The sequence below is a fragment of the Trypanosoma cruzi genome, genomic scaffold (genome assembly GCF_000209065.1).
Source record: "Trypanosoma cruzi strain CL Brener 1047053516257 genomic scaffold, whole genome shotgun sequence".
NCBI lineage: Eukaryota > Euglenozoa > Kinetoplastea > Trypanosomatida > Trypanosomatidae > Trypanosoma > Trypanosoma cruzi.
Window position 1 is genome coordinate 10,825 of NW_001849201.1, and position 25,185 is coordinate 36,009.

General features: G+C 49.2%; 10 protein-coding genes across 10 annotated transcripts, besides 33 other annotated features; all 10 read right to left on the reverse strand.

Moving 5' to 3' along the window:
• Tc00.1047053506135.9 (heat shock 70 kDa protein, putative) lies at positions 1 to 819 on the reverse strand (the record flags this gene model as incomplete). The annotated part of the gene is made up of 1 exon (XM_806456.1): positions 1 to 819. A coding segment is annotated over one exon (819 nt), but the record flags the coding sequence as incomplete, so codon positions are not given.
• Positions 1 to 25,185: a sequence feature (heterozygous, Esmeraldo-like haplotype).
• Positions 989 to 1,013: a microsatellite.
• Positions 1,095 to 1,118: a microsatellite.
• Tc00.1047053506135.20 (hypothetical protein, conserved) lies at positions 1,159 to 6,297 on the reverse strand (the record flags this gene model as incomplete). Its single annotated transcript, XM_806447.1, has 1 exon — positions 1,159 to 6,297. The coding sequence occupies one exon, from the start codon at positions 6,295 to 6,297 to the stop codon at positions 1,159 to 1,161; it is 5,139 nt and encodes a 1,712-aa protein (XP_811540.1).
• Positions 6,648 to 6,788: a sequence feature (A-rich).
• Positions 6,790 to 6,810: a microsatellite.
• On the reverse strand, positions 6,916 to 9,009 carry Tc00.1047053506135.30 (hypothetical protein, conserved; the record flags this gene model as incomplete). The annotated part of the gene is made up of 1 exon (XM_806448.1): positions 6,916 to 9,009. The coding sequence occupies one exon, from the start codon at positions 9,007 to 9,009 to the stop codon at positions 6,916 to 6,918; it is 2,094 nt and encodes a 697-aa protein (XP_811541.1).
• Positions 7,339 to 7,373: a microsatellite.
• Positions 9,016 to 9,057: a sequence feature (CT-rich).
• Positions 9,447 to 9,484: a microsatellite.
• Positions 9,549 to 9,576: a microsatellite.
• Positions 9,725 to 9,752: a sequence feature (AT_rich).
• Tc00.1047053506135.40 (hypothetical protein, conserved) lies at positions 9,765 to 11,498 on the reverse strand (the record flags this gene model as incomplete). Its single annotated transcript, XM_806449.1, has 1 exon — positions 9,765 to 11,498. One exon carries the CDS (start codon positions 11,496 to 11,498, stop codon positions 9,765 to 9,767), a length of 1,734 nt encoding a protein of 577 aa, XP_811542.1.
• Positions 11,586 to 11,607: a microsatellite.
• Positions 11,603 to 11,659: a microsatellite.
• Positions 11,801 to 11,851: a microsatellite.
• Positions 11,905 to 15,015, reverse strand: Tc00.1047053506135.50 (hypothetical protein, conserved; the record flags this gene model as incomplete). The annotated part of the gene is made up of 1 exon (XM_806450.1): positions 11,905 to 15,015. One exon carries the CDS (start codon positions 15,013 to 15,015, stop codon positions 11,905 to 11,907), a length of 3,111 nt encoding a protein of 1,036 aa, XP_811543.1.
• Positions 13,288 to 13,309: a microsatellite.
• Positions 14,664 to 14,684: a sequence feature (AT_rich).
• Positions 14,716 to 14,739: a microsatellite.
• Positions 14,810 to 14,842: a microsatellite.
• Positions 15,033 to 15,052: a microsatellite.
• On the reverse strand, positions 15,287 to 16,978 carry Tc00.1047053506135.70 (hypothetical protein, conserved; the record flags this gene model as incomplete). Its single annotated transcript, XM_806451.1, has 1 exon — positions 15,287 to 16,978. One exon carries the CDS (start codon positions 16,976 to 16,978, stop codon positions 15,287 to 15,289), a length of 1,692 nt encoding a protein of 563 aa, XP_811544.1.
• Positions 15,549 to 15,577: a microsatellite.
• Positions 16,359 to 16,420: a sequence feature (CT-rich).
• Positions 16,886 to 16,945: a microsatellite.
• Positions 17,015 to 17,035: a microsatellite.
• Positions 17,059 to 17,086: a microsatellite.
• Positions 17,920 to 17,974: a microsatellite.
• Positions 18,152 to 18,183: a sequence feature (AT_rich).
• Positions 18,218 to 19,336, reverse strand: Tc00.1047053506135.80 (hypothetical protein, conserved; the record flags this gene model as incomplete). The annotated part of the gene is made up of 1 exon (XM_806452.1): positions 18,218 to 19,336. The coding sequence occupies one exon, from the start codon at positions 19,334 to 19,336 to the stop codon at positions 18,218 to 18,220; it is 1,119 nt and encodes a 372-aa protein (XP_811545.1).
• Positions 18,305 to 18,328: a microsatellite.
• Positions 19,346 to 19,386: a microsatellite.
• Positions 19,488 to 19,519: a microsatellite.
• On the reverse strand, positions 19,643 to 21,640 carry Tc00.1047053506135.90 (hypothetical protein, conserved; the record flags this gene model as incomplete). The annotated part of the gene is made up of 1 exon (XM_806453.1): positions 19,643 to 21,640. The coding sequence occupies one exon, from the start codon at positions 21,638 to 21,640 to the stop codon at positions 19,643 to 19,645; it is 1,998 nt and encodes a 665-aa protein (XP_811546.1).
• Positions 21,670 to 21,712: a sequence feature (A-rich).
• Positions 21,913 to 21,933: a sequence feature (AT_rich).
• Tc00.1047053506135.100 (hypothetical protein, conserved) lies at positions 21,947 to 23,488 on the reverse strand (the record flags this gene model as incomplete). Its single annotated transcript, XM_806454.1, has 1 exon — positions 21,947 to 23,488. One exon carries the CDS (start codon positions 23,486 to 23,488, stop codon positions 21,947 to 21,949), a length of 1,542 nt encoding a protein of 513 aa, XP_811547.1.
• Positions 23,548 to 23,579: a sequence feature (AT_rich).
• Positions 23,970 to 24,028: a sequence feature (T-rich).
• Positions 24,053 to 24,099: a sequence feature (T-rich).
• Tc00.1047053506135.110 (hypothetical protein, conserved) lies at positions 24,327 to 25,185 on the reverse strand (the record flags this gene model as incomplete). Its single annotated transcript, XM_806455.1, has 1 exon — positions 24,327 to 25,185. A coding segment is annotated over one exon (859 nt), but the record flags the coding sequence as incomplete, so codon positions are not given.

Here is a 25,185-nt window from a genome sequence, read left to right on the forward strand (position 1 = left end):
AAGCGTTCGCTTAACACGTTCACACGCCGTGCGAAGGCGCCGAACAGCCCGTGCGTTACCGCGAAGGTCTTTGCCAAAACGCGTCTTAAACTCCGTTGCGAAGTAATCCACAAGCCGGTTGTCAAAGTCCTCGCCGCCCAGGTGCGTGTCACCTGCCGTCGCCTTCACCTCAAAGATGCCACCGTCGATCGTCAGCAGCGTGACATCAAACGTGCCGCCGCCAAGATCAAAGATGAGAACCACCTTTTCCCCCTTGTCCGCCTTCTTGTCCATGCCGTACGCAATGGCGGCAGCTGTCGGCTCATTGATGATGCGCAGCACCTCCATCCCCGCGATCGTGCCGGCATCCTTCGTCGCCTGTCGCTGGGAGTCGTTGAAGTACGCGGGCACCGTGATCACTGCCCGAGAAACTTTCTCGCCCAGGTACGACTCCGCAATCTCCTTCATCTTTGACAGCACCATGGCGCTAATTTCCTCAGGGAAGAATGTCTTTGTCTCGCCCTGGTAATCCACCCGAACCACCGGCTTGCCTTCCTTCACGGTCACCTTGAAGGGCCAGTGCTTCATGTCCGACTGCAGATCGGGATCATCAAACTTACGGCCAATCATGCGCTTCGCGTCGAAGACGGTGTTCGTCGGGTTCATCGCAACCTGGTTCTTCGCGGCATCACCGACAAGACGCTCCGTCTCGGTGAACGCCACGTACGACGGCGTTGTGCGGTTGCCCTGATCGTTCGCAATGATCTCAACCTGGTCGTTCTTAAAGACACCAACGCACGAGTAAGTTGTGCCGAGATCGATTCCGATAGCAGTGGACATCCGATCTGTTTTTCCCCTTATATTCTTAGTGTGTATTTAACTGTGTTTTTGTTTGTGTGCACTCCACCCAAACTGCAACCTTTGGGGTCGTGCCTCAAGCTGCGTAATGTTTTCCTTCTGCAAGGAATAAAAGAAGGCGATGATGGCAATGGCAATGACACCGGTGATTAGAAAGAAAGAGAGAAAGAAAAAAAAACACAAGAGAAAAACATGACAAAACATATTTAAAAAAAACACCCAACGACAGACAATAAAGTGGCCAAGGACACCCACCGACACACACACACACACACACACACTGCCATCATCAAAAAGTAATCTTGGAGAGGCATGCGACTTTTAAGAAGAAACCTCCACAACACACAGGGGTGCCTTCCGCCGTTTCTGAATCACCAGAGTTACCCAATCTGAAGAAAAGACACGAACCACTTCTACAAACGGCATGCCACAATCAACGTTATTTTCACTGTCCCTCGTGTCCACTCGCAGGGGAGGCCCTAACACTGGAAAAAGTGCAGGGCGAGGAAGAGACCTAGTGACTGGCCACATCGTCAAACCGTTTCCCCATACATCACTCCCTTTCACCTCATTCCCTGCTCTTGTGAATTCCCACGCTGGACATTGCGTCCGATGTTCACCCTGCTTGCGTTGTCTCCTTGCAAAAGCCTTTTTCTTCGCCTCCGTAAAGGATGCCTGCGCGTGACTAAATAACTCCACAATTTCCCGCAACCAACTCCTCGCTGTACTTCCCTGCAAGAATCCATCGAGCAGGAGGATAAGCTCCTTCGCAGGCTTTGGGTGGGAATTTGTCATGTCATCGCGCTTATCCAACTCGCCATTGCTGAATTCCTCCTCTTGGCCTCGGATCTGCGACAAAACAAATTCAAGTAGTGCCGCGGGAGACGATACGGATGTGGGTTCTGCCATTGGCGTGACGGAGCGGCGAGTGAGTGGCATTTTGGCGTCTTCTTGGGACGATAATTTGTCACCTACGATACCGGCTGTTTCTGCTTCCTGATCGGCCAAGAAGCAAGTTGCCCACGTCACCACACCGCCGCCTGTTTCCAGGACGGTTCGCATTGAACGCGCCCGCGCTAGACCAACGGCAGTGTTTGGAAAAACAATAACAAACCAGTTGCCATCAAAAAGACGAGTTCCAGTTGCTTGTCGCTGCTGACGACGGCTCCTACACTGCTGTGCGAGCTGGAGACTGCTACGGGGCGACCCAGGCGCTAAAAGCTCCGGGCACCACTCGTACACGGATAAGTCACGTAGTGGAAGAAAACATTGACGCGACTCACAGTCCTGCAACGCCTTCGGTGTCACCACCCACAGTCCAGCAGCAATGGCCGCAAGAACGCTTTCTCGCTGCGTAAGTTGGTGTGTCACAAGGACATCCGCATCTCTAACAGAAGGCCCGACAAGTTGCAAATGAGTGAAAACAGCTGCCGTGTTCTTCTGACGTGGAAGGTGTTGCTGCCGGAAATTCCCAGGAACGTCACACACGCCATTTGGACTGCTGTTGCTTCCCTCGCTGTAAAAAAACGTGCTACCATTAACCGCAGCTTCACTGAGTCTTACGCAGGATGCTATGAGCCGTTCTCTGTCCGGCATGTCATGGACAATATGAACCCGTAATGCGGCACTAGCAAGTGAAAAGCGCGATGATAATGAGTCACCTAAATCGTTAGGTGCCAACATAGGTGGTGGCGTGGTCGAATTTTGTGGGCCGGCGCAACTGTTGCTGCTTGCCTCGGGGTCCCATTGTTGCGGCATTGCCACCGCCAATGGAACGTTTTTGCCTTCACCATGAGGATATCCAGGCCGCATCCGGGAAACTGCAACTGCAACAACATCTTCATTGCTACCATTACTGGTCACATCATCCTCAGTCCCAAGTATAGCCGTTCCACGGATCGGGGTGCAAGCATGCTTTTCAACTGTCGGAAACTCCAATTTTTGCGGTGGAGTTGCTGCAACGCACCTTTCTTCCGTATCGGCTTCCTCGGAAGGGTCTCGCTCCTCCGTGTGCATTGATTCGCCCACCAACACGACGGCGGGTGAAATTGTGCGGGGCACACTCACGCGTTGTCGTCGAGGTGTCCGCAATGTCGATCGTGGACAACTCTGCCTTGGTACACTGGCGTTGGATTCATTCAGCAGATCCTTCTGCGGACGCAGACGTACTGGCGTGGCGGTAGGCGTTGAAAAATCAAATTGGTAACCGGCGCCTGCCTGTGGCGATAACGCCATGCCTGTAATTGTGTTGGTCCTTGTAGAGCTTTCAAATGGAAGCAATGTTATGTCAGTGGAGACGGCGCGTCGACTCGGCGACAGAGGAGGTGTTGCGGCGGAGCCTGCCACCACACTTCTTCCTCCGTACCGTTGCTGTTGTGACATTTTTTGTTGTTGTTGCGCCACCGTCAGGGTGAATGACGCCTCGTCGAGGAAGACACCCCATGCCACACTGGCGTGCAACCACTCCACGCCAACCAATGAGATCCGCCCCTTGAGAACGTGTTCCACAAGATCCTCTGGTAACTGATCCTGCAGTGCATGAGGCCACTCGGAGCCGCGCAAAAGTAACTCCTCTCTTTCCCGTTCTTCGATTTCCTCTGTCTTGAACCATGGGGAATAGCCATATACAGTGGCGTCAGGCACAAGCTCAGATTCCAACACGGACGCAATGTCAATAACCACAACGTGGGTAACTGTTTCTGGCAGCAACACCACCGTGCTGTGGCCGCCCAACTCGCGGACTGCTGCCGTAAGGCAACTTACCATTACACGCCGCAGTGCGGCAGCAGCCGCGCTCACCTCGTCCTTCATGGCACAAAGAAAAAAAATGGAAATGCCGGTGAGTGGTGCCTTCTCGTGCCGGCGTGGTCCAAGCCACGGAGACACACTTAAAGGCTTCCCTGATTCACTGCGCCGTCGCCGTCGTGCGAGTCGCTCCGCTTCAGTGGTCACCGGGCTACTGAAAAGAAAACAACTCCCTGGATGTAGCATATGCCCAGCTGCCAAGCAACACAAGATGTAATCCTGAGTCACAGCGGGGAGGTAACGCAGTGGATGTCGCTGCGGCATCGTCCCTCGTCGAATTTCACTTTTAAGAAGGCACTCAGCGGGGCGTTGGTCTCCGTGTGGCACGACGTACAGCGCAAAGGTGGGGTGATGTGTAATTAAATCCGAAGAAGATTGTTTGCGACCGTGGCTTCCATCCATAGCCGTAGACACCCGCAGTGGCGCCTCCTCTGCTTCACCATCTTCAGTTTGCATAAGAGAAAGTCGCTTGCGTAGGACGCTGTATCGCCGTACAAACCCTATAAGCTCAGTTTCTACCAATTGATTCTCGTCAGATGCCGCATTGGTGCCGATTTGAGTTAGTAGTCTAACCCAATCGTCCTTATTCTTCTTCAGCCACGCTCCTTTGCCGTGCTTGATGAGTGCACGCACCACAGCCAAGTCGATGCGAGAGAATTCCTTTTCCACAAAACAAAACAGAGAAGAGATGAACGGAGTCGAACCCCCGTCGATAGTTTCCGCTGCATTGTCTAGAAGAGCCAAAAGATTTTTCACTCGATGATCTGCAAGACGAAGTTCAGCTTCGTATTGTTGCTGCACGGTATTCACGGCTACTGGCACGTCCTTCGCATTAGAAGTTGGATTGTAGGCACTTCGACTCTGTTCTTGCAAAGCATGCAGCGCCTTTCTTTTCCTCAGCCGAGATGACGGAGGCGCTACCGGCTCGTTTGCCTGCTGCCCATCTGGCGGTGGCGGTGGTGCCTCAAAGTGTGAGACCGTAGAGGGAATCCGCAGGTGGTACTTCTCTGTAGGCGGCATTTCACGCAAAGGAAGCGATGCAGGAAAAAAGGGAATATGCAAATTTTCCATGGAGCCCGGTGTGTGTTGAAACATCATGCGCTGATAACAAGAGTGAAGCCATTCCACTCCCACAACGCGTTCAATGGGTATACCGTAATTGAGAGCCAAGTGATCCCGTAACCGGGCCAGCAACTGACCCCGTTCTTGATGAAGATGCTGGAGTAAAGGCCGTGGCGGTCCCTTCTTCTCATCCACTGCACTAACGTCCCCTAAATTCTCCTGAATAAACGCGCTTCCCACCACCACAACGTCTGTCCAAGGCGTGACAACAGGAGTACGCATAAAGCGACAATGTACAATCATGTGTACACAGTCCACCGACTCTCGTGTTGTGCATCCCAGCAATGTAACCTGTACGAACGGATGACCGGAAGTGAAGATAGTGTCACTGAAGAAAACATCATCACTCCTGGATGCCTCTACGGATGAGCTTCGTACGGTGCAACGACGGGGGCATGATGGTGGTACAGGGACCGCTGCGTAACCTGATATCAAACCTAACGGTTCATCCATCCGCACACAAGATGGGCCCAAAGCTTTCTCTTCGTGCTTCGTTTGGATGGACTTCTCCTCATTTTCAAGAATCTTTCGTTCCCCGTGATGGCCATCATTCTGCAGAGCATCCCGCACCTGAATCGTGGATTCATCGTTCCCTTGTATTATCCGCACCCTCTTGCTTCGCGGACCACCATCGCCATCGTATGGAGCATTCATATCACCCATTTCACGGGGCCGTTTTTCCAAATGGCTGAAGTCACTATGCCCCTTCACGAGATCCTCCTCAACCTCCTCGACTGCTTTGGCCGCACCACCACCCGCACTACCGTCATCCCGCTGCGTGTGAGGGACAAGTCCACCTGCGACGGAAATGGGCAGCGCACAGAGCCGTGCAATGGTATCAAAGTCCGCACGGGCCGCGACACTGTCGCACTTCATGTTCACACCATTGCTGCTACTCAACGCCGCCATGGCCAGAAAGCGGGGATACTCCACAACAGGAATTTCTGTAGCCCACGCAAAACGAATCTTCTCTGGAAGGACAGGCGGCGGCCCATCTCCATGCGGCCCTGTCGAAGGACGTCCGCGCATACGTTGCTGCTGTTGTTGCCGCCATCGCTTCATCCAACCGGGCGGAACAAAAAGCATTGACGTACAAGCCGTGAGTGTACGATCAAAGACCCCTCCGTTGTGTTCAATGATGGTGCTAAGCGCCTTCTCCTCTTCCGCCGTCATTTGTGTTGAGCAGAAGGTATAACCAAAGAGGGACGGAACCTTTGCATCCGCAAAGGAAAGGCGTCCATGAGACTCAAGCCATCGAGGCGATACCACGGGGATGCCATGCTGCTCCGCCACCAAACGCTTCCGCGTAAGACCTTGCCTTGCAACAAGAACAGATGTGAGCCTCGTAATGTGTGCCTGTACCACGGCGCCCAAAGATTCACAAAGCATTCGCATTGCCTGCAGTGACCATGCCTTTCCCCCTCCTTCCTTCCCTTCTTTTGTTGTCCTTGTGGAGGTATCATCATTTTCGTCTTCGTTCTCTTCATCGTCACAAAAGCCAGAAAAACACACATAACGGCCTGCAAGTGCCATGATTTTTTCCTTTTTTCTTCTCTTCTCTCTGTGTAAATAAAAGATATGCTCCTTTGTTATGTGCGTTTGTGCTTGACAGCAGTCAAGCACATGCGCAAAACCGGGTGGGAAAAGTTCACAGGAACTCTCCCCCTCTTACTCCCCCCCTCCCCTCCCGTCTCCCCTGCCGTTTGCTTCTTTTTTTTTTTTTTACTTATCACGTGCCATTACGTCATACAACAAAAAGAGAAGTACGGTCCCCAAATAGTCCATACAAAAAAAAAAAAAAATACATAAAACAACAACAACAAAAATATGACAGGTCAAAATGAAAAACAATCTCTTTTTAGGCAAAGAGTGGCTGAACAGCCAAAACAAAAACAACAACAAAAAGTAACACAAACGGCAATAAAAATTAATCAAATAAAACAAATACATACAAACTCACATACAATACGAAAAAAAACAAATATAAAGCTCGGAACAAAAATTAAAATAAGGAAAGGAAAAAACATATATATATATATATATATAAAACTACTTTTTGAGGCAGAACAAACACAATGATACCTCTAAAAGTAGAACATAAATGATGTAAATAAAAGGCGTTTTTTTTATTTGTCAATAATATTGCCTTCACTAAGATGCGGTTCTTGGGATGTAAACGTCGCCGTCTTCTTCATCCTCTTCCGCAACATACTGAGGAAGCCGCTGTTGGTTTCTACTTTGGGGCTGTATGTTGGAGCTCAGCACTCTCGTCCTATCGAATTCGTTCCACGGCGCTCGTTCAATTTGTGCACGCCGCAATTCGGGAATTATGGCATCCTGTGAAATTGCGGTTTCTCCCGTGTGGCGGAATATACGGTTGTTAATGTGAACATCTTCGTGGGGCTCTTCCTCGTCCGTCTCCGTGCTCGTCACATCATCATCATCAACATCATCGCTGAGGTTCGCAGGGGAGTAAGTTCCTCCCTGATTGCGCCGCTCCTCCCTTCTCGTTGACGTTCCCACAGTTAGTGTGGAGGTGGTCCTACTCGCCGCGTTGGTATCATTCGCGGCGAGGTTGTTATTATTATTATTGTTGTTGTTACTGTCGTCAGGGTAGCGGGAACGGTTGACCAGCGCACGAAACTCCTCAAGACGTCGGATGTGTTGTTTATCCGTCTCTTCCTTCATAAGCAGTCGTTCCTTGTTCTCCGCCTCGTCGCCGCCGCGGGCCCACGCCATAACAAGTCGCCGCTCATCTGCAAACACGGGGCGATCGTCTAAATGCAGCAAACCCGGGCAGCGCGCCAGCACCATCTTGCGGTACCGTGGCAGAGACCGCACGAGTGGGTTGCCCGACAACTTCAGCGACCGCAGCCGTGGCAGCCGCTCCATGATAAGCAGCACCGCCTCCCCGTTGCTCAGTTGATTGTTGCTGAGGTCTAGCACGGTGAGGTTCTTGAAGCACAGAAGCTGCACAATGTCGGCTGCGTCGGCGAGGTAGTTGGCGGAGAGGTTGAGGCTGCGGATGGAGCTGCAGGGGTTGCGACACATGGGTGGCACGTCATCGGAAAGTTTGCCGTTTTCCGCAATTTCCAAAGGCTCATGCGGGCAAAAGTCAGCGTAGGCACTGAGCCGCTGCCGCCACATTTCCAAGTCAAAATGCAACGCACCGCCTTCTCTTTCCACCACTACAACCTCCCCCTCCACGTTATCCACCCCTTGCACAATGGTTGTCGTTGACGTCTCCTCTAAGGGTGACGCTGGCAGTGTGGAATCTGGCCCCGCGTTGTTTTCATTCATTTTATTATCATTGGCATTATTATTCTCTTCAGCACCACAACTAGGTCGATGGTTCCTTTGCATCGTCCGCTTCCATCGGGCATCATGCGCACAAACCTCATTCTGCATACTCTTTGAGTTCGCCATGAGGGCTTGCGCCTTTTCCTGTAGCGCCGTCTCAAAGTGTGCCACCCTTGCACAGAAGGTTGCACAGTTTGCTCGCACAGAGTGGATGCAGTTGTTTGAAAGGTTAACGGTATCTAATCGTTGGAAGCCGCTGAGATCTGGCATCTCCCGCAAGGCATTGTTGTGTAAGAATAACTGTCGAAGTGTGGGATAAAGTGATTGAAATACATCTTTGCTCTCTTCAATGTTAGTGGCGATTGGTGGGACAGTCGTCACCGGATTGCCTCCCGCTCCATCAGCTGCAATAATAGGAGACGCAATGGTGTGACGATCATCACCACCATCATTAGCAGCTGCATCAGCAGTAGCTTCATCATGAGCAGCGGCACTGAAAGGCTTATTGGCATGTGCGGTAACGTTGACTTGCTGTTCATCTGCAAGAACGCTGACCTGTGGTAGTGGTGGTGGTGGTGATGCCCAATCTCCACAACAGTCCACATGTTTGGTTTTACAACTTTCCAGCTGAGCACTCTTAGAGAAGCCGGCATTGGCAGTTAACATCGGTGCCAGTTCTTCTACACTAACTTCCGATTGCGGTTTTATTTTCCGACGTGGCATACTGTCTCTACCACATGAGATATGAGTCAATGCATTGCCCTCTAACCATAACACCTTAACGTCCGTGTACGGATCAAACGCGTCCTCTTCTATACTATCAAATCCTTTATGATGAAGATAGAGCTTCTCATTACATATGGGGTTACGGTAGTAACCCAACTGTACGCATATTTTTTTGATCGCCTCTGTTGTAATGGTTGTCGAGGCTGATGCGCGATCCATGATTCGTTTCTCTCTCTTTTTTTTTTTTTTTCTTCTCTCTCTCTCTCTGTGTGTATGTGTATGTGTGTTTGGATGTTTTGTTTCCTCTTTTCACTCCTTCTCCTTTCCCTCTCACTCTCACGGTATGTGTCGTATCAGTGGTACCCGACATGTGCGTACATGATGATTGGGGGAGGAGAGGTGGAGATCAAAACACACACACACAAAAAAAAGAAGAGGCAACAACAAAAGGGTAATGGTAGGGGAGGAGGGGAAGAAAGAGAATTATACGTACATGCACGCAGGGTGCGAGACCATGCACCAGATGGATAGTCTCACATCATTTGCCTCCTCCCTGTCAACTCTCTTTTCCCACTCATCCACACCTCCCCTGTTTGTCACACAGCATTAAATGGCCCGTCGATCGCTGCCGCCGTCAAAATCTCATGTGCTCCATTATAAAAAATAAATAAATAAATATATAAATAAAATAAATCAACCAAATGTGGGACTCACAACGGAAGGAATAATAATCAAAGACAACAGAAAAACAATCAAACATAATAATAATGATAATAATAATAATAAACATAGAGGTAAGCGGGGGGCACTCCATTTGAAGAACCGCTTCTCTTTTTCTCTCTTTGTTTTTTATTATTTTCATTCCCACAGCATCGCCAATTCCTCCAGACATCTCTACTTCCTTCCCTACACATGCATAAATACACCATCTCTCTTTTTTTTTATTTTTATTATTTTATTTTGCTCTCCTGCATTCATTGGTCATCTCGCTTTCGCTGTTGCTGCTGTTGATTGTAGTCCCGTAGGGAATTCATCAACGTATCCATCGTTTGTCTGTTGGCACCCTTGTACGCTTGTCCATACACGATAAATGTCTCGGCAAGTACTCGCAGTGCGTCACGACGACGTTGACGCTCCTCAACTGGCAGTTGTGGGTCAAGAAGAGTAGCCGTTGCTACCCACCACGCCGTGGATTCAAGTTCCTCAACGGATGTGTACCACGCCAGATCCACCATGGCTGCAGAGTCTTTGAATGTATGCTGTCGAATGCGGCCCAAAGAACGCCACTTGTCCAATTTTCGCCGGGCACGATGTGGGGCGATGACCTTCAGAAATAATTCAAGTCTCTGTAACGAATTCATTGCCTCACTATACCGGACGACACGCATGTACTCTTGCCCCACCGCAGACAACACCTCCTTGGCGAGGCCTGTGTTGAGAAGCCGTTGCAAACGCTTCTTTACTTCGGTGAGACCGGCCCCATTGTTATTACTATTGCCGCTGTTCTCCCTGCTCTTCTGAAGAGGCTCTAGGAATGATGTGAGAAGCTCATCACGGCAACGCTCGAGCATGCGTTGCCGGCACACAGCCAGCTCTTCCTGCGTCCAGTCAAGGCCATCCACGACACGCTGGGAGAAGTTGCCTGTCTTCACATCGCCCACAATGGCGTGTAGGGCGTCACCACCAAAGAGCGCCCGAACAGCGTCTCTTTTCTTTTCCCCAAGGTCCTCCACAACACTCGTGCCTCCAATGTCATATTTGCGCCGCCTCTCCGCGTTACCAAGCACACGATACGCCTTTGTAACCGCGTCAAAGTGAGAAGCCGCGGATTTACTCGGGTTTTTATCCGGATGCACCTCCAACACAAGGCGATTGTATGCCTCTTTGATTTGTCGCGGTGTGGCGTCCCGTTCGACACCCAAAACGGCGTAATAGTCGTTTTCATTCATTCCCTTGCCACTCTTTGAGCGGTCATACGTGACACCGCGCTTCTCATTCCGTCGGCGACGTGACTCACGCTTCATCGCCCGCTCCCGCAGTTTTTCTTCCGACGCGTACATCGCAAGAAGCGGATGAGCACAACCAAAAACACCAGAAGGATGCTCATAACGGCAGGCAAGCTCGTTCCAGCAATAGCCTATGCGAAAAAGGAACAACAGTGGCCCCTGCATCTGATAAAATGCACACATGACCAGTTGCTGTAGTGCGGCGTACCATGCAATGACAACAAACACCGTTCCCCACGTTAACCCCACAATCGGAGCAACAACCAGTGTGACAGGCCGCGCCCCACTCAATCGAACGGCCTCGAGAGAGACAGAGAGGGCCAACAGAGGCGAAAGAAGAAATGACAAAAATAAGTTAAGAGCACATCCCGCCAGACCTTTCATTAGGCTTTTTGCCGGCCGCGTGGAGAGAACCACCCGTGCCTCATCCCCGTCCTCCTCTCGTCTTCGTCGCAGGTATTCCATTTCCTCCTCCGTCATCAATGTAAATGTTCCGCGACTACTTTCAGGAGAAATCAGAGAAATACGAAACCATGAGCTCTTACTTTTGCTCCCACCGTGATCATTCAAAGAGGCCGTCATTGTGGAAGCAGCAGTGTGGTTCGCTAACATGGCCGCTAACACTGGCCTAAAAGGACTGTATTGTGCCACTGCAGTAAGCTGCTGCAAAATAAGACGTCGTGCCGACAGACCACTCGACATGCGTCTCAAACTGTGAGTATTTGCCTGTAATAAAATACCTGCGAGTGTGAATTCTCTCTGATTCCTCCCGTACTTACAGAAAACAGAAAATAAATAAATAAATAAATAATAATAATAATAACAATAATAAAAACAACAAAAACCGGTATAATAATAATAATGGGGATGATTGCAAGTCAAAAAAAAAAAGAAACGACAACAACCAGATTCAGTCATTTTGATCAAACGCCTTCTAGTTCTCTTCTAGCCGCTCGGGGACTACACACGTAATGCAATTACCCTTCCCTCTATCCTTCTCTCTAATATAAATATGAATACATGCATGAATATTATATATATATATATATATGTATCACTCTACGCAAATGTAGGTGTCATTTCAAGCAGTTACACTTTTGTCAGCATATTATGTCATCTGTAAGAAACGTGCGCGGACGGCATTTTCGTTTCTCAGCATATCCTGCACCTCTAGTGCGTGTTGCACAGCATCCACAAGGTCAATGTAAAACCGAGGCAAACGTAACTGAGAAAATTGTGTACCCTGGCACTCACCGGCCTTTTGGCCACCTTTACACACCCCGGCAGTTCCATCCGTCGTTGCCAAAATGGTGGATTCCGCAATCGTAACTGGAGTGTACGCGGGAAATCGTTGTTGCATTGACGCCACATTCACTGCATTTTCCAGGAATAAGCCTGCAGGCGTTGTTGCTTCTGTTCTCATTGTGGCAGCCTGGGATGGTGTTCGAGCCTCTCGTATTGGAAATTCAAAACCAACGCCAGTCCGCTGTGTTGCGGCCGTGTTGAATTCCTCCTTCCTCGTGGCATCCTCTAATTCGTGTTGTCTGAGTGCATACACTTTATAACGCAATGCCTCAAGGTCCATTGGCTCCGGTGGAACACCACTAATCTGTGACAGTTTCCCACTCATCAGAAACGCGACTGCAAGATCACCGCATTCCATGTGGTGTGTCTTCCTGCCGTAGGGAAAACCACCCGGAAACGATAAGCCGTAGGGCACCCGTGATTGAGCGTCAGCATGGGGCTCTGGAGTCGAGTCATGTAAAAGGCGGCTAACCAATTTACTTTTGGATTCAATCAACTGACTTCTGTGGCTCTCGTCCGCTTCACGCCTCATGAATGCATTTTCATTTTGTATGGGTGGCAAAACATGCACCACCTCCACCTTCCCAAAGCGGTCCACAATGGATTTTTCTGCAAGAATAGAGCGTACAATGACACTACGTTCTTCCCAGCCCACGTGTTTGCCTTGACCGTCCTTCTCGTGTGCGTGCCGACCCTCCAAGATGAAATTAGTGATCCTTGTGGAACGCGACACTTTCGTTTGTGATGGAAGTGAAGCTGCATTTGTGTCACGTTGGCGGCCTGAAGGTAAACAAAAGACAAGCTCCACGCAGTGTTCCTTTCCTACGACAAAGCTGCTTTTCCTGAGTGGGTTGATGCGAAGCAGTGTAGGAAACCCACCAAGCGCTCGCAGGTAAAGCAATGATGCAAATAACACTCTACCAGGATGCGACAACTCCACAAACTGAGGATTTTTTTCGGTTGCTTGCATTAGGGAGATCCATGAATTATCCAGGAGGGACGACGATGCCTGCAGAGTGGATTTCCGTTGAATTGGCGATAAAGGAGCTTTGTGAGACACCAAAAACTCACTATCAAGTAGCTGCTGCGGCTCTTTAAGAAGAGCTGAACAAGCCGCCAACGAGTTGGTAAATCCTCCAATATCACTTAACTCCGGCTGCGCCGTGGATTCCTGAAGTGCATCCATATGATGATGATGATGATGATGAAGTGAGTGAATTTTTTGTAAGGAATGAAAAAGATTATGATAGTCATCATCATTTGACACGTGCAATTTCTTCTTTTCGGTATTATCCGTGTCAGAGATGAACTTTCTTTCAGACCTTCCTACTTCCTGCAGAGGACGCATCCATTCTCCCTTTCGATTTTCATCCTCAAGAAACGGATGGGTGACGTGCCAATACTCGCACTGTGCTCCATCTTTTTCTTGCGACTTTCTTTCTAAGGGCATCATGCCATTTGGAAGTACAACATTGGAGGGTGGTGCATTCCATGCGTGTAAGGAAAGAAACGAAAAACCTTTGATTTTCATATTCTTGGGTAAAGAACCCAAGTCACCACCTGTTCGAGACTGAGACAAGGAGCATGAGTATTGAGCATCCCTGTAGGCATCCCCCTCTCCCGTACGGTCCCAAGTAGAATTTAAAGCCGTCAATGAAAGCTGTGGCGAGAAATGGTTTGACGATGAATCAGCTCCTTTTGCAGGAAGAGGAGCCATATCCTCCGCATACAGTTGCCGTACTATTTGACGTGGAAGCGGCGTTAGCGCCGGTGCCACATTTCCAGACATTTTTTTCCGCCTCGTCTTCGTCACGGAAGTAGTAGGTTGCCAAGAATCGTCTTCACACAGTGTGATGCTCTCAATAAAGCTCCTCCTCCGTCTTCCGTGGGCAACATTCCCCGCCTTAAATGACACCTCTCGGAATCTCGAGGCAAGCAGCGATTCCCCACCAGCATTAGAAGATGTTGTGGTCGTCATGTTCATCGTCCCATGCGAGACGCTGCGTTGCTGTTGTTGTTTTTTTGGTGTGGGTGCACTTGGCGCAACTGGTTTCTTCACTGCTTGCGGGCCACGTAAAGGGCGTGCGTTGTGTGGTGCGCTGCCGTGCGACCCCATGGCTGGTCTGTCTTTAGTTGTCATGAGCGATTTTCTTGGCGGGTGTGGTACCGGCTTGCCTTTCCTTAGCAACTTTTGTGCCGCAAACGCGGAATGTGGCGTTCCCATCGCGTGTTGGATTGTATTTTCACGCAACAAGAAGTTCTTCGACCCGCGGCCTTTCCCACCGGGTTTCAGCACCGCCTTACCCACAGCGTCTGCAGGGTTCGGCCGGGGTTTCACAACAGCAGCTGCTGCTTCATTCGATAAGATAAAAGGTTTGGTGCTTTCAGCACACATGTCGTCCTCCCCGACTTCCAAATTGGCATTCACGGTGCCGGAGCTCCGGCGAGAAACTCGTGAAGGCGCCGTGAAGCCCGTTTCGGTCCCCAGCAGCAGCAACGAAGGATCCTTCGCAAACATCACGCACCACACAGTCGAAACTGCCGCCACTCGGATTTTATTGCAATATATATATATATATATTTGTCTATTAAGAAGTTTATATTCCTTGCGTACGTGTGTGTGTGTGTGTGTGTGTGTTTTCCCTTTCCAGTGACGCCTCCTTTCTCCGCGTCCTGCCACTGAAAGAAGAAATAGCGGCGGGAGAGAGCAACAACAACAACAACAACAACAACAACAACAAAAGATGACCACTGAACGAGGCATACGGCGTGGTCGTCTACTCACAATAAATGCGGTCAAAAAAGCACAGGCAAGACAAGTTAAAGAAGAAACGATAAGTGAGTGTGTGGGTAGATGGAGAGTGTACATGCGCAAGAAACACCAGGCCGTTTTTTTTTTTTTTTTTCCCTCCATTCCCAGCGTAAGTACTCTTTTTTTTTTTTTTTTTTTTCGTGCCTGGGGTTCCTTTTTTGTGGCTGCGTTTTCGTGCTTATCCTTCTTGTTTTCTTTGTTCCTGCCACCCCCATCATCATCATCACCGTCCTTTTCTCCGTTATTACTGTTTTGCTTCTGTACATCTTCCACGGTCCATCAAAGAAAAAAAAAAAACAAAGACACGGCTAAGCTACATGACGCCCTTTTGCCAACAGTGAGCTGTCGATGCAGATACCATTGGGAAGGGCCTCTAATCACTGTCGTTCTTCCGCGGCGTGGTGCCACGGACGTGAACGTGAAATCCCTTCAGCGCAAAACGCTTTTCCGCGGCAGGCCCTGTGAATGTTGGAACATCAGGGGAGATTCCTTCCTTTGCGACATAAATGACATTGTCACACATGGCGGCAGAGCTGACGTCCCCTTCCAGACGGACGCTGCCATCAAAGGCATTTCCACGCAATATGGGATGCTGAGTTGGTATCGGCACCCGAGAAAGAGCTCTTGCTGCAGTGTCCTCCTCCTCTTCCTCTTCCTCCTCTTCTTGTTCTTCTCCCTTCCCTGCCTCAGCATCCTGGAAAGCATCGTGGATAATGTCCATTAAGAGAGAGGGATCAGGCGGCAATGGCGGCACAGGACCCTTCACGAGAAGACACTCCCGACCACACCATCGCACAGCGGAGCAGTTAATTTTTGCCGCACCGTCCTCACCCGAAAACAAAATTCCGACGGAGCTAATGCTCTCTACGCGTGAAGCAATCACGGAAGTGCCACGGCAGCCATTGACAAGCAAAATTCCCACGTGGCTTTGCGCCACAAAAACATCTTGAATAGATACATCGGCGTCATCCAGGTACACGCCCACAGCGCAAAGTGTCTTTTCAGGTATCTTTGCCTGCTGCAACGGACGCCTTGAACGAGGGACAGATTGTGAAGAAGTATTCTTTTGTGCGTGACGCGCGGCGCGAGACCAAAAATCTTGCGTTTCATGTACAACACCAAATTGAGGGCCGATAATCATGGAACTGTGAAAGCGGAGTGCACACCGTGGAAAGGCGTATATTCCATGTTTTTGGTTTCCGTAAATCACACAAAATTCAACCTGTACTTCTGTCAGGGGATGTGCAGTCACGGTGGTCTCCAACAAAGGGGACGGCAATGGAACATCACTGCCTTGCGTTTTGTTTGCTTTTTCCTCCACCTCGGATCGACCAAACACACAGTGACGCACAGTGGCTCGACTAAGCGGCTCAAACACTGCTCCCTCAAGAAAAGAAAATCCCTGCAATTCCAGGCGAGAGCGCTTCACAGTCTCCTTTTGAGTGTCGTTTTCTTCCTCTTCCTCCTCGGCTTCCTTCTCCTGTTCTTCGTCTTCCTCGTCGTCCTCGCGTGGGTCATATTGTTTGATGGGGTTCACCGTCTTGCGCTCACCCTGCGGAGTAAAAGGAGCTGTGCTACGCAGTATCAATTTCCCCTCAAATACAGGGAAGTGTGTGGCATCTGTCGTGGTGGGGGTAACCGCGTCTGTCTTGGGTGCGTCACTTCCAAATGGTGCATACCAGGGACCGAGACGACGTTCATCTTTGGGAATTCGTATTTTTTTCCGATATCCCCCCTTTGGACCCATCGCCAAAGGCACACTCATCACACTTAAGCCATCTAACCTTGATTCATCCATACACACCTCCTTCTCTGCATACAGACCGGGATATACAAGGACAATATCATCGCGGTACTTCACAACGTTGAGGGCATCCTGAAGTTTTTTTATGGTACTGAACCCGCCCACGTAAAATGTGCTGGGACCATCTTGAAGCTCATCAATGTCGTTTAGCTCGGTCCATTCTTCCAGCTCCTCCTCTTCCTCTTCCTCTTCTTCTTCTTCTTCCTCCTCCTCCTCCTCCTCCTCTTCACGCAGGAGTTTATCGTCCTTTGGCCGAGCCATCCAATTCTTTTCCCACTCCTTTCCGCTCTTTTTTGTTTGTTGTTGTTGTTGTTGTTGCTTCCCTCCCCCTTTCATTGTGTAAAAAAAAAAAAAAAAAAAAAAAAAAAAGGTTGTCATCAATCAAAAATAATCAAAAACTCATCCATGAAATTCTCCAAAGCCCTAACAGTCTTGTTCATGTTGACAGCTACAGAAAGAGTACATCCTGGCAATTTCATGGTTGGCTACCTCACTGTGGTAGCCAAAGTCCATCACCGAAGGACGCGGGTGGGATTCTTCGGGAAGCCAAAAGTCAATCATTCCGCAGTGTTCCGAATCTCGGCCCGTACGGCACCATGATGTGCTCGCTGCCGTGCTGCCAACGTATATTTGTGCGCCCCGCAATGCCAGTGGCATTTTTGCAGGGGGTAACGTGCCTGACCGGAAGACGGTGGCGAAAAATACATGCGGAAGTTGGCACCGCGCGTATCACGGTCAATTGCCCCGTATTGTCGGGGGAATCCAGCAGTCAGCGCTGCGTCCATCACGTGGTCTTGGTTGTTGGCGCAGGGCTGACGGCATCAACCAGCGCCCGGACCAGCCGCGTCGTGCTGGGACACGGTCCAACACCATGAAGTCTGAGAGCACGTCTTACCACAATGTGGACCATCGGATTTATTTGAGGAAACACGACGGAAAGCAAAAAATATCGTACACACGTCATTTGAGACTGAGACGGGTTGGTATGGAGTGGGCAAGTTTTTTTAATTTCGTGTGAGCAATTCGCATAGTCGAAGAGAATATGGCGTTCAAAACAATTTCACCACCGCAGAAATTGTGGAAAAACGGGCCATAAAATGCACAGAGAGAAGACGTGAGATGTGGTGGGTTGTTTGCCTACAATTTCATATTTCTTCTACTACAACGGCCTATAGCGGATAGTGGCAAAGAAAACCCCCCTCAATAAATAAATATATATATGTATACATGAACAAATGAATAGATTGAAAAAATAAAATTATCCCCCCTCCCCCCCCAAGGAGAAAAAGGCCATCCTTATGCAATGCATAGGCAAGAACGTTTATCAAAAGGAAATGTTGGGATATAAAGATTGAAACAATATGAAAGGCGTCCATAACTTATGAGAAAGGTCATTTTCCTCGCCTCGGTGTATTGACAGCCTATATTCATCTCTTTATATATTTATATATATTTATATATTATTTGCAGGACGCACACCTTTTTTTTCCTCACATCTTCTCACTTCTTGTCACGTGAGACATAATATGAGAACGGTACCCCCGCCATAGGGGCTTTTAGTCGTCTTTTTTGCAGAGAAAATGGTAAATCATCATCATCATCATCATCATCTCGCGTAATACCTCCGCCTTCGCTACCCGAATGAATTCCTCGGCCGCTCAATCTCCCTCGTTTCAGCCTCTGACTGTATTTTTCCAGCTGCTGATCAAGATCGCGTTGTTGCCGCAGCAGTCTGGCAAGCTCTAATGTTAGTTGGTCCATCGATGTATGTGTCTTGAGTGCCACATCGCGAAGTTCCTTAAGACGGTCCAATCCCACCGTTCCCTGCCGCGTCAAGACGTCATACCGACGCCGGGCGTCACTCGCTGACTGTTCCAGCGAAATGCACTGCTCTTCTAATTGATCCCTGCTGTTCGTAAGGAAATGCTCACGACTCCGTAAATTTCGACGTCGCCGCTTCAACTCGTCTAGTTCATGTTGAATATGACGCCTGTAAACATCGGCCGGCGCCACAGAACCCTCACCTGTAAATTGCACGTTGTCACCTCCATCTTCATCGGTCCTACTAATGTCACACGCGTTGACCTCGCCATCCACCGCCATTCCACGTTGAAAAACTGTTGGACGTGAGAGGGGGAGAAAAAGTACACAGTCCTCCGGGCTTTTTATTGCCTCACGGCAAATAGGGCACGTGGGATGGTTGCTGTACTCATGCAGTTGAATGGCACATAGGAAATGAAGCAGGTGTCCACACGGCAACACAACAATTCCATGATCGGCCCCGCATGGTGTAACTCCGCAGCCTACCTCACGACTGGTGCGATGACGGCTGCCATGTTTCTTCGCGGCACGGCGGTACATGTCGAGTGCGTTGATAAAAGTCATGAAATCGTCTGTGGTGTCTTGCCGTGATACGCCTGGCGCAAACGTAATACGAAATTCCTCCTCCCGTGAAGAAACCTCCCCGAGTTGTGGCGCCGGTGATACACGTGGGGGACTCGGCAACTTCTTTTCCGGTGAGACGCCATTTGATGGCGATGCCGACGAGCCCGTGCCGGGAAGGAGCGTCTGGAGGCAAATGGAGCACTCCGCATGCCGCATGGCATCAAAAAGAAACATGACTTTGCCAAAAAGAAGAATAATAAAAAAAAAAAAAAAAAGAAAGAAAAGCGCACACGACAACACCAACAAACATAACCACAAAAAACAGCAAAGCAACAGAAAAATCCTTCAACAGCGACACCAACAGTCATTAAAAACAAAAAAAAAAAACAATAATAATAATAATAATGACAACAACAAGAACAAAGACGTTTTACGCGTATGTGTGAGGAATGGGGAACCCAAGAGAAAATAGTTGGTGCATTCATGAATGAGGGAGGAGTCGACAAGTATGCAGCTGCAGCTGTGGCCGTAACGGAAAGTTTACTCATACGACCATGAGGGTGGAGGGGCTAAAAAAACGACAGACTTCCCTTGTCTCCGTACAAATTCGTCCGAATACCGTTTTAAATCCTCTAAGGTGCAGCAAACATTTAATGCCTCCTCACTCTCATCATCCACCACAGGCTCCTGTTCGTGGTTTTCCAAATCCGTTTTCTTATCGTTTGTGTCTTCCACTCCTTGATCCGTTCCATTAGCGATGCTACCTGGGTCCCTGGTAAGCAGTAAAGAATGATCCATTTCATACTGCCATGCATGCAGGGCAATCGCAGAGCCATTTGGACATTTGAAACACGCCGCAGGAAGGCGACCTGAGCACTCCCAACAAAGGGCATCATGTGTATAAAACATCTCACGGCAAACTTTTGGTAACTCCTCCACATGGAAGTATATTCTGATCTCCATTTCTTCTTCATTTTCTTTGGCACTCTGTGTACCAGAATTTTTGCATTTTGAAAGCGCCGGTTCGTGAAAACTGCTTTTCTGCTGTTCCATCACGTTACATTTTAAGTCCCCAATGATCGGGTGTCCCCAATCACTAAGATGCATACGAATTTGATGCATACGGCCAGAAAAGGGGACACAATGCACCAAGGACTCACCCTCACTTGCTTGCCCACTACCAGAAGTAAAGTAGCGCAGTGGCTGACAGAACGTCGCCGCATCCTGATAAAAAGGTTCACGCTGTTGTTTTCCCTCTTGATCCCGCGCTGGTGGCTCCTCTGTGGTGTCCCCGTCACGAAATTTGAATTGCATCAACCGTGAGGCAAGTAACACGGGCGGGCCAACTACACCCAAAGCCTCTTCTTTAACCGCATCACATCGTCTAATAGTGGGGTTCGTGGGGATGGTAATAAAAAAAACTTTCTCTGTCGTACGGTGATCGCCATCCCCAGCATTCTCTTTCCTCACCCTGCATGAGTGGAGTGCATGTGACGCATCATTGGGGAAGTAACCGTGAACACGGGCCAAGTAGCGCTTTCTCACACCAACGTTAAATTCCCTCAGAGTTCTCTCCTCAATGGAATGCACACCTCCCACCCGTGTAGTTTTTTTATCGTCCGAAGCAATCAAACGCAACTTCCACAAGAATACCTCCTCCATCTGTTTCGTTTTTCGCGTTAGCGCCTCTCCAACGCGCCGTGTGGCTGCCTGAGAAACACCGAGAAGCAAAACACCAGAAGTTACTTTGTCTAGACGATAACAGGGGCGTGGCAGACGCTCGATGGAGACATATTCCGCCATACTGCCCTCGTCTTTCACCATGTAATAGGCCAAGAGCTCCTGACACTCCGTCTCCGTCAAATACCTTGTAGACACAATCGACTGTAACATGGGGTCCCGCTGCAGAAGCCATGCACGCAGACGTTTCGGTGCCAAAACGTACTCCAGCATTGCTGTACACGAGTTCATAAAATATCGCCCGCCTGCGTGGGTGGGAACTCCAGCCGGCTTGTGTATAACAAGAAGTCCATACATCGTTATGCGTACTGCCGCAAGAACTATCGGGTCAATTCCTGTAGTGCCCATACAAAGGGGGATCTCATGTCGATGCACCGTGTGAAGAACGACATCACCCGACTCCAAAATCACAGGTTCTGAAATGTCTTCATTGACTTCCCTCTCATCAGGTTGATCAACTCCGTACAATCGTTTCATGCAATTTCTTCGCACGTTGTGGTGTTTCCGTGGTTGCCGTCGAAGACGACCCTGTTGCATGCATGCCTCATAGTACTGGCGCGAGTGATGCGCGTGCTCCTCACTATAAATGTCCAAAAGATTCTTCCCGACCCAACGCCCCTTCACAAAGACACGAAAAGTGTAATAATACGGCACCACGTGACGGCGCACACATTGTGAGGGGTCTGTACGCACGGTGTACCACGGGAAACCCGGAATCAGTGGAGTGCCATAAAGCTGCCGTTTGGTGTCAGATGTCCACGCCTCTGACTCAAGCTGCAGAAGCCATGCAACCTCCATGCGCCTTCACAATCTCCCCTCCCCCATCCAAAAAAAATAAAAAAAAAATTAAAAAAAGGAAGAAAAATAAAATCCAACCGGACAAAAACATGTCACGTCACGTATCAAGTCCACCAAAAACAGCAGATGGTACGGATTTATATGACTTTTCACGGGTAAATTAGTTGTTTTCGTTTTTACTCAACGAAGATGAGAGTGTGAGCGCATAACTGCAGGTAAACAGAGAAGAAAAAAAAAAAAAGAAAGTTCAGCAACACGGCTTTCCACTCTGCAATAATAAAATAAAAATAATTCTCAGCGACTACATTACCGACCGAGCGTGGCGGCGGTCTGCCCCTTCACTGCCTTCATGGCGTTTCGTACCGCCGACGGGGGCGGAATCGGTTCCTGCAGGAGATGCAACTTCACCAAGAGTGACATCACACAGTCAAAGTAGGCCTTGTGATGAACATGGTCCAGTGCAAACAAAATATCACGCACAACCTCTAAGAGATGAGGGTAAGACGTTGAAGTGGGAAAGGAGTTGACCGACGTTTGCAGAGAAGCAACCGTGTAGTCGGTCACAGCTTTCCAGAAACGATCATCGGTGTAACGCCGCGCGGCGAGAGCACTACACACTATTCCCACGGTCTCTAACAGCTTCGTACCAGCAGCATCGCTAACAACACTCTCAGACTCCAACTCGCGCTGCTTCTCCAACTCCTTACGCTCCTTCAGGGAAAGAAGTCGCAGCTGTGCCTGACGAATGGATGTACCAGCAGGATTCATCCCTTTTGACTTAAATCGTTGCATGGACTCCCGCATCCGCACCTCCAACGCGCGGGCGACAGCATGCAGATGCGACAGGACTGTGTAGCACGTCATGATTGGTCTCAAATCTCCGCTGCTGGGGCAATCAACTGCCGTAGTGGTAGTCAACAAAAAATTATCTTTGTCGCCATTGGGGTCATCGAAATCCGCGCTGCGAGCAACGGCGATGGCAAGTGCTCCAAGCCGATGGTTCTCCAATTGTTCGCATGCGCCCAGTGCGGGGAGAAGCAGACGGTACAGGGATGGCAAGAGCGTTACCGGCGGACCAATTGACAACACCGCAGCACTTGCATCGGCCAGTACTAAAGCCTGCTGCAGCTCTTCCGGTGTAAGCCGTACACCCATCTGACCCACGCGTTCACCATCACGAGAGGAAGAGGACACAGCGTTCAGCACAATATCTTTTCTACTGTTTTCATTCTTTGCATGGGTGGTCTCCGCCAGGCGATCATGCACCGCGTAAAGGGTGTGTGTCAAACGCTCTTGAGCCAGATAGAAAACTACAGCACGAAGCTCCGCAAGGACAGAAACAAGCATTGCGTTCCCCTCTGTACTTGCGTCGTCTCTCGTGGTTGGAAAAGACAGCTGTAATCGTGTCTCCCCTAACTGCACCGCCGTACACAATGCTTGCAGAAAAACTGGAAGACATTGTAAGTCACGCGGGACACGCTCCATGATGTTGCTTTCCTTCTCCTGTTTACCAGTCTCATTCTGCTCGCCATGCACGAGAAGCTCTTTCTCCAACAGCAAAGGAAGAGCATCCGCTGCTGCCTGCGGGAAGTGCATTCGCCATAGCCGACAAAATCGCCACCATGACTCCACGTCATCTGCCTTCTCGGCCAATTCTTGAATGCTCTCAACGAGGCACTGCCAAACAGGCACCGATGTGGAGGTGCTGAGAAGTCTTAACGGTGCCCCCTCACTCAACCTCACACTAATTCCGTACTGCGCGCGAAACAGACATGTATGCCGTACAACATTCTGTGACTGTCTCCTGAATCCCGACGAGAAAAGAAAAAGACATGTACGCCTCCACATTCACCACAGTAAAAAATTAAAAAGGAATAAAAAAATAACCTTCTCTTAATTCAGTGAAGAAATAAATAAATATAAAAGATATAAATATAAAGAATGTGCAGCCATAAATATAAAATAAAAACACGAGCGCCTCACACCAAAGACGGACGTATCCCGTAACCTCCTTCTCCCCCACCACCATCGCCATCACAACAATTAAGGGGCAAGGAAGTTAACTGGGAAAGTCTTGCACACACAAACCCTTCTCCTCCCCCTCTATTCTTTTCACCCCTTCTTTTTCAGCTTGTTCGCTCTTTCCCACCGCTGCTTTTCTTATTGCTGCGTCCTTGTCGCTCAATGGTCGGTGGTACCACCTGCCTCAAAATGGAGATCGCACGTGGGCAGTTCTTCACCCCACAGCAACAACTTCCCCACCCTTCCCTCACCGCAAACATTTTTGTGTTGTTCCTCTGTGAATGAGGCAAAAGAGGCCACATTTCACTCTTTTCTTTTGTTTTTGTTTTTTCTCTTTTTTTCTAATTAATGTTTTTTTTTTCTTTTGTCGATTATCACTTCACTGTTGCCTTTTTTCTTTTCTTTTCTTTTCTTCTTCTTCGTTTTTTTTTTTTTTTGGGTTGTCGTGCCACCACCTCTTCGCCTTTCATATATTTGGATGTTTGCCTGCGTTCCGCATGTTGTTCGTTTTTCTCCTTCTTCTCTTTGTTGGCTTTCTGCTCCAGTCTTAGCACCATGCGGTGCCTCCTTCCCGCCTCTTTCCCCCAACACACAAATGAAAGTTAAAAAAAAAAAAAATAGGGAAGTGAGGATGATGAAAAGAAAAAAAAAGTGCGTGGCGTCGTTACAATGAAGCCTCATCTGGAAGCATGCCCTCTCGGAATGCCTCCTTCAGTCGCTGAGCCAACTCCGGCGCAAGATCGTTACCGTAATGTGAAAGTAATGCCTGCAGCTGACGTCCCTCCTCGGCTGTGATGAAACGCACACGTTTCCCGGTCTTTGGATCCACAAGATCGTCCTTCTGCTCCATTACCACAGCCAACATGTCATTGGCCTGCAAAAAGATAGTCTGCAGACTCTTCTTGGGCACATAAATCTTTAGTGTGACAATAACATCAAGAATGCTGAGTATGACGGGCAGTGCGGGGTATTCCACCTCATCCAAACGAGAGCCCACTTGTTCGCCCATAGCACGAAGCTTTTGACGTGTGGGCTCGGCATTCATGGCATTACGTCCACCATCACTCACCTTGGCGTAGCAGGCACGTATGCTTACCATCGCGGCGTTCGCCATATGGTGTGTGAGCTGGTCGGCAGTGCATATGCGCTCCACAAGCCGCTCGCACACTTCCAGTCGCATAGTGCGCCATTTACGCAGTACATGGGACAATGTTGCACACTCATGTGGAGTAAAGTCATTGACGTGGTTTGTCGCACGTATCGCAAGGGGTTCTAAATGAAATGGCGTTAGATCATGAACCGTATAACACTGCAAGATGCCTAACAATGACGGGAGATCAAAGTCGTTAGCAAGAACTCCCACACGACGTGACATTGCCAATAAAATTTTTCGACGAATGTCTAATGTCTCCTTTGCACAGCCACGCCGTGTTTTAAAGAGTTTTGTTGAAAAAGCCTTAATAGAGGCCATATCTATGTTTTCATAGTTACTAAATTTAAGCATTGCTTTTTCCATTCGGTTC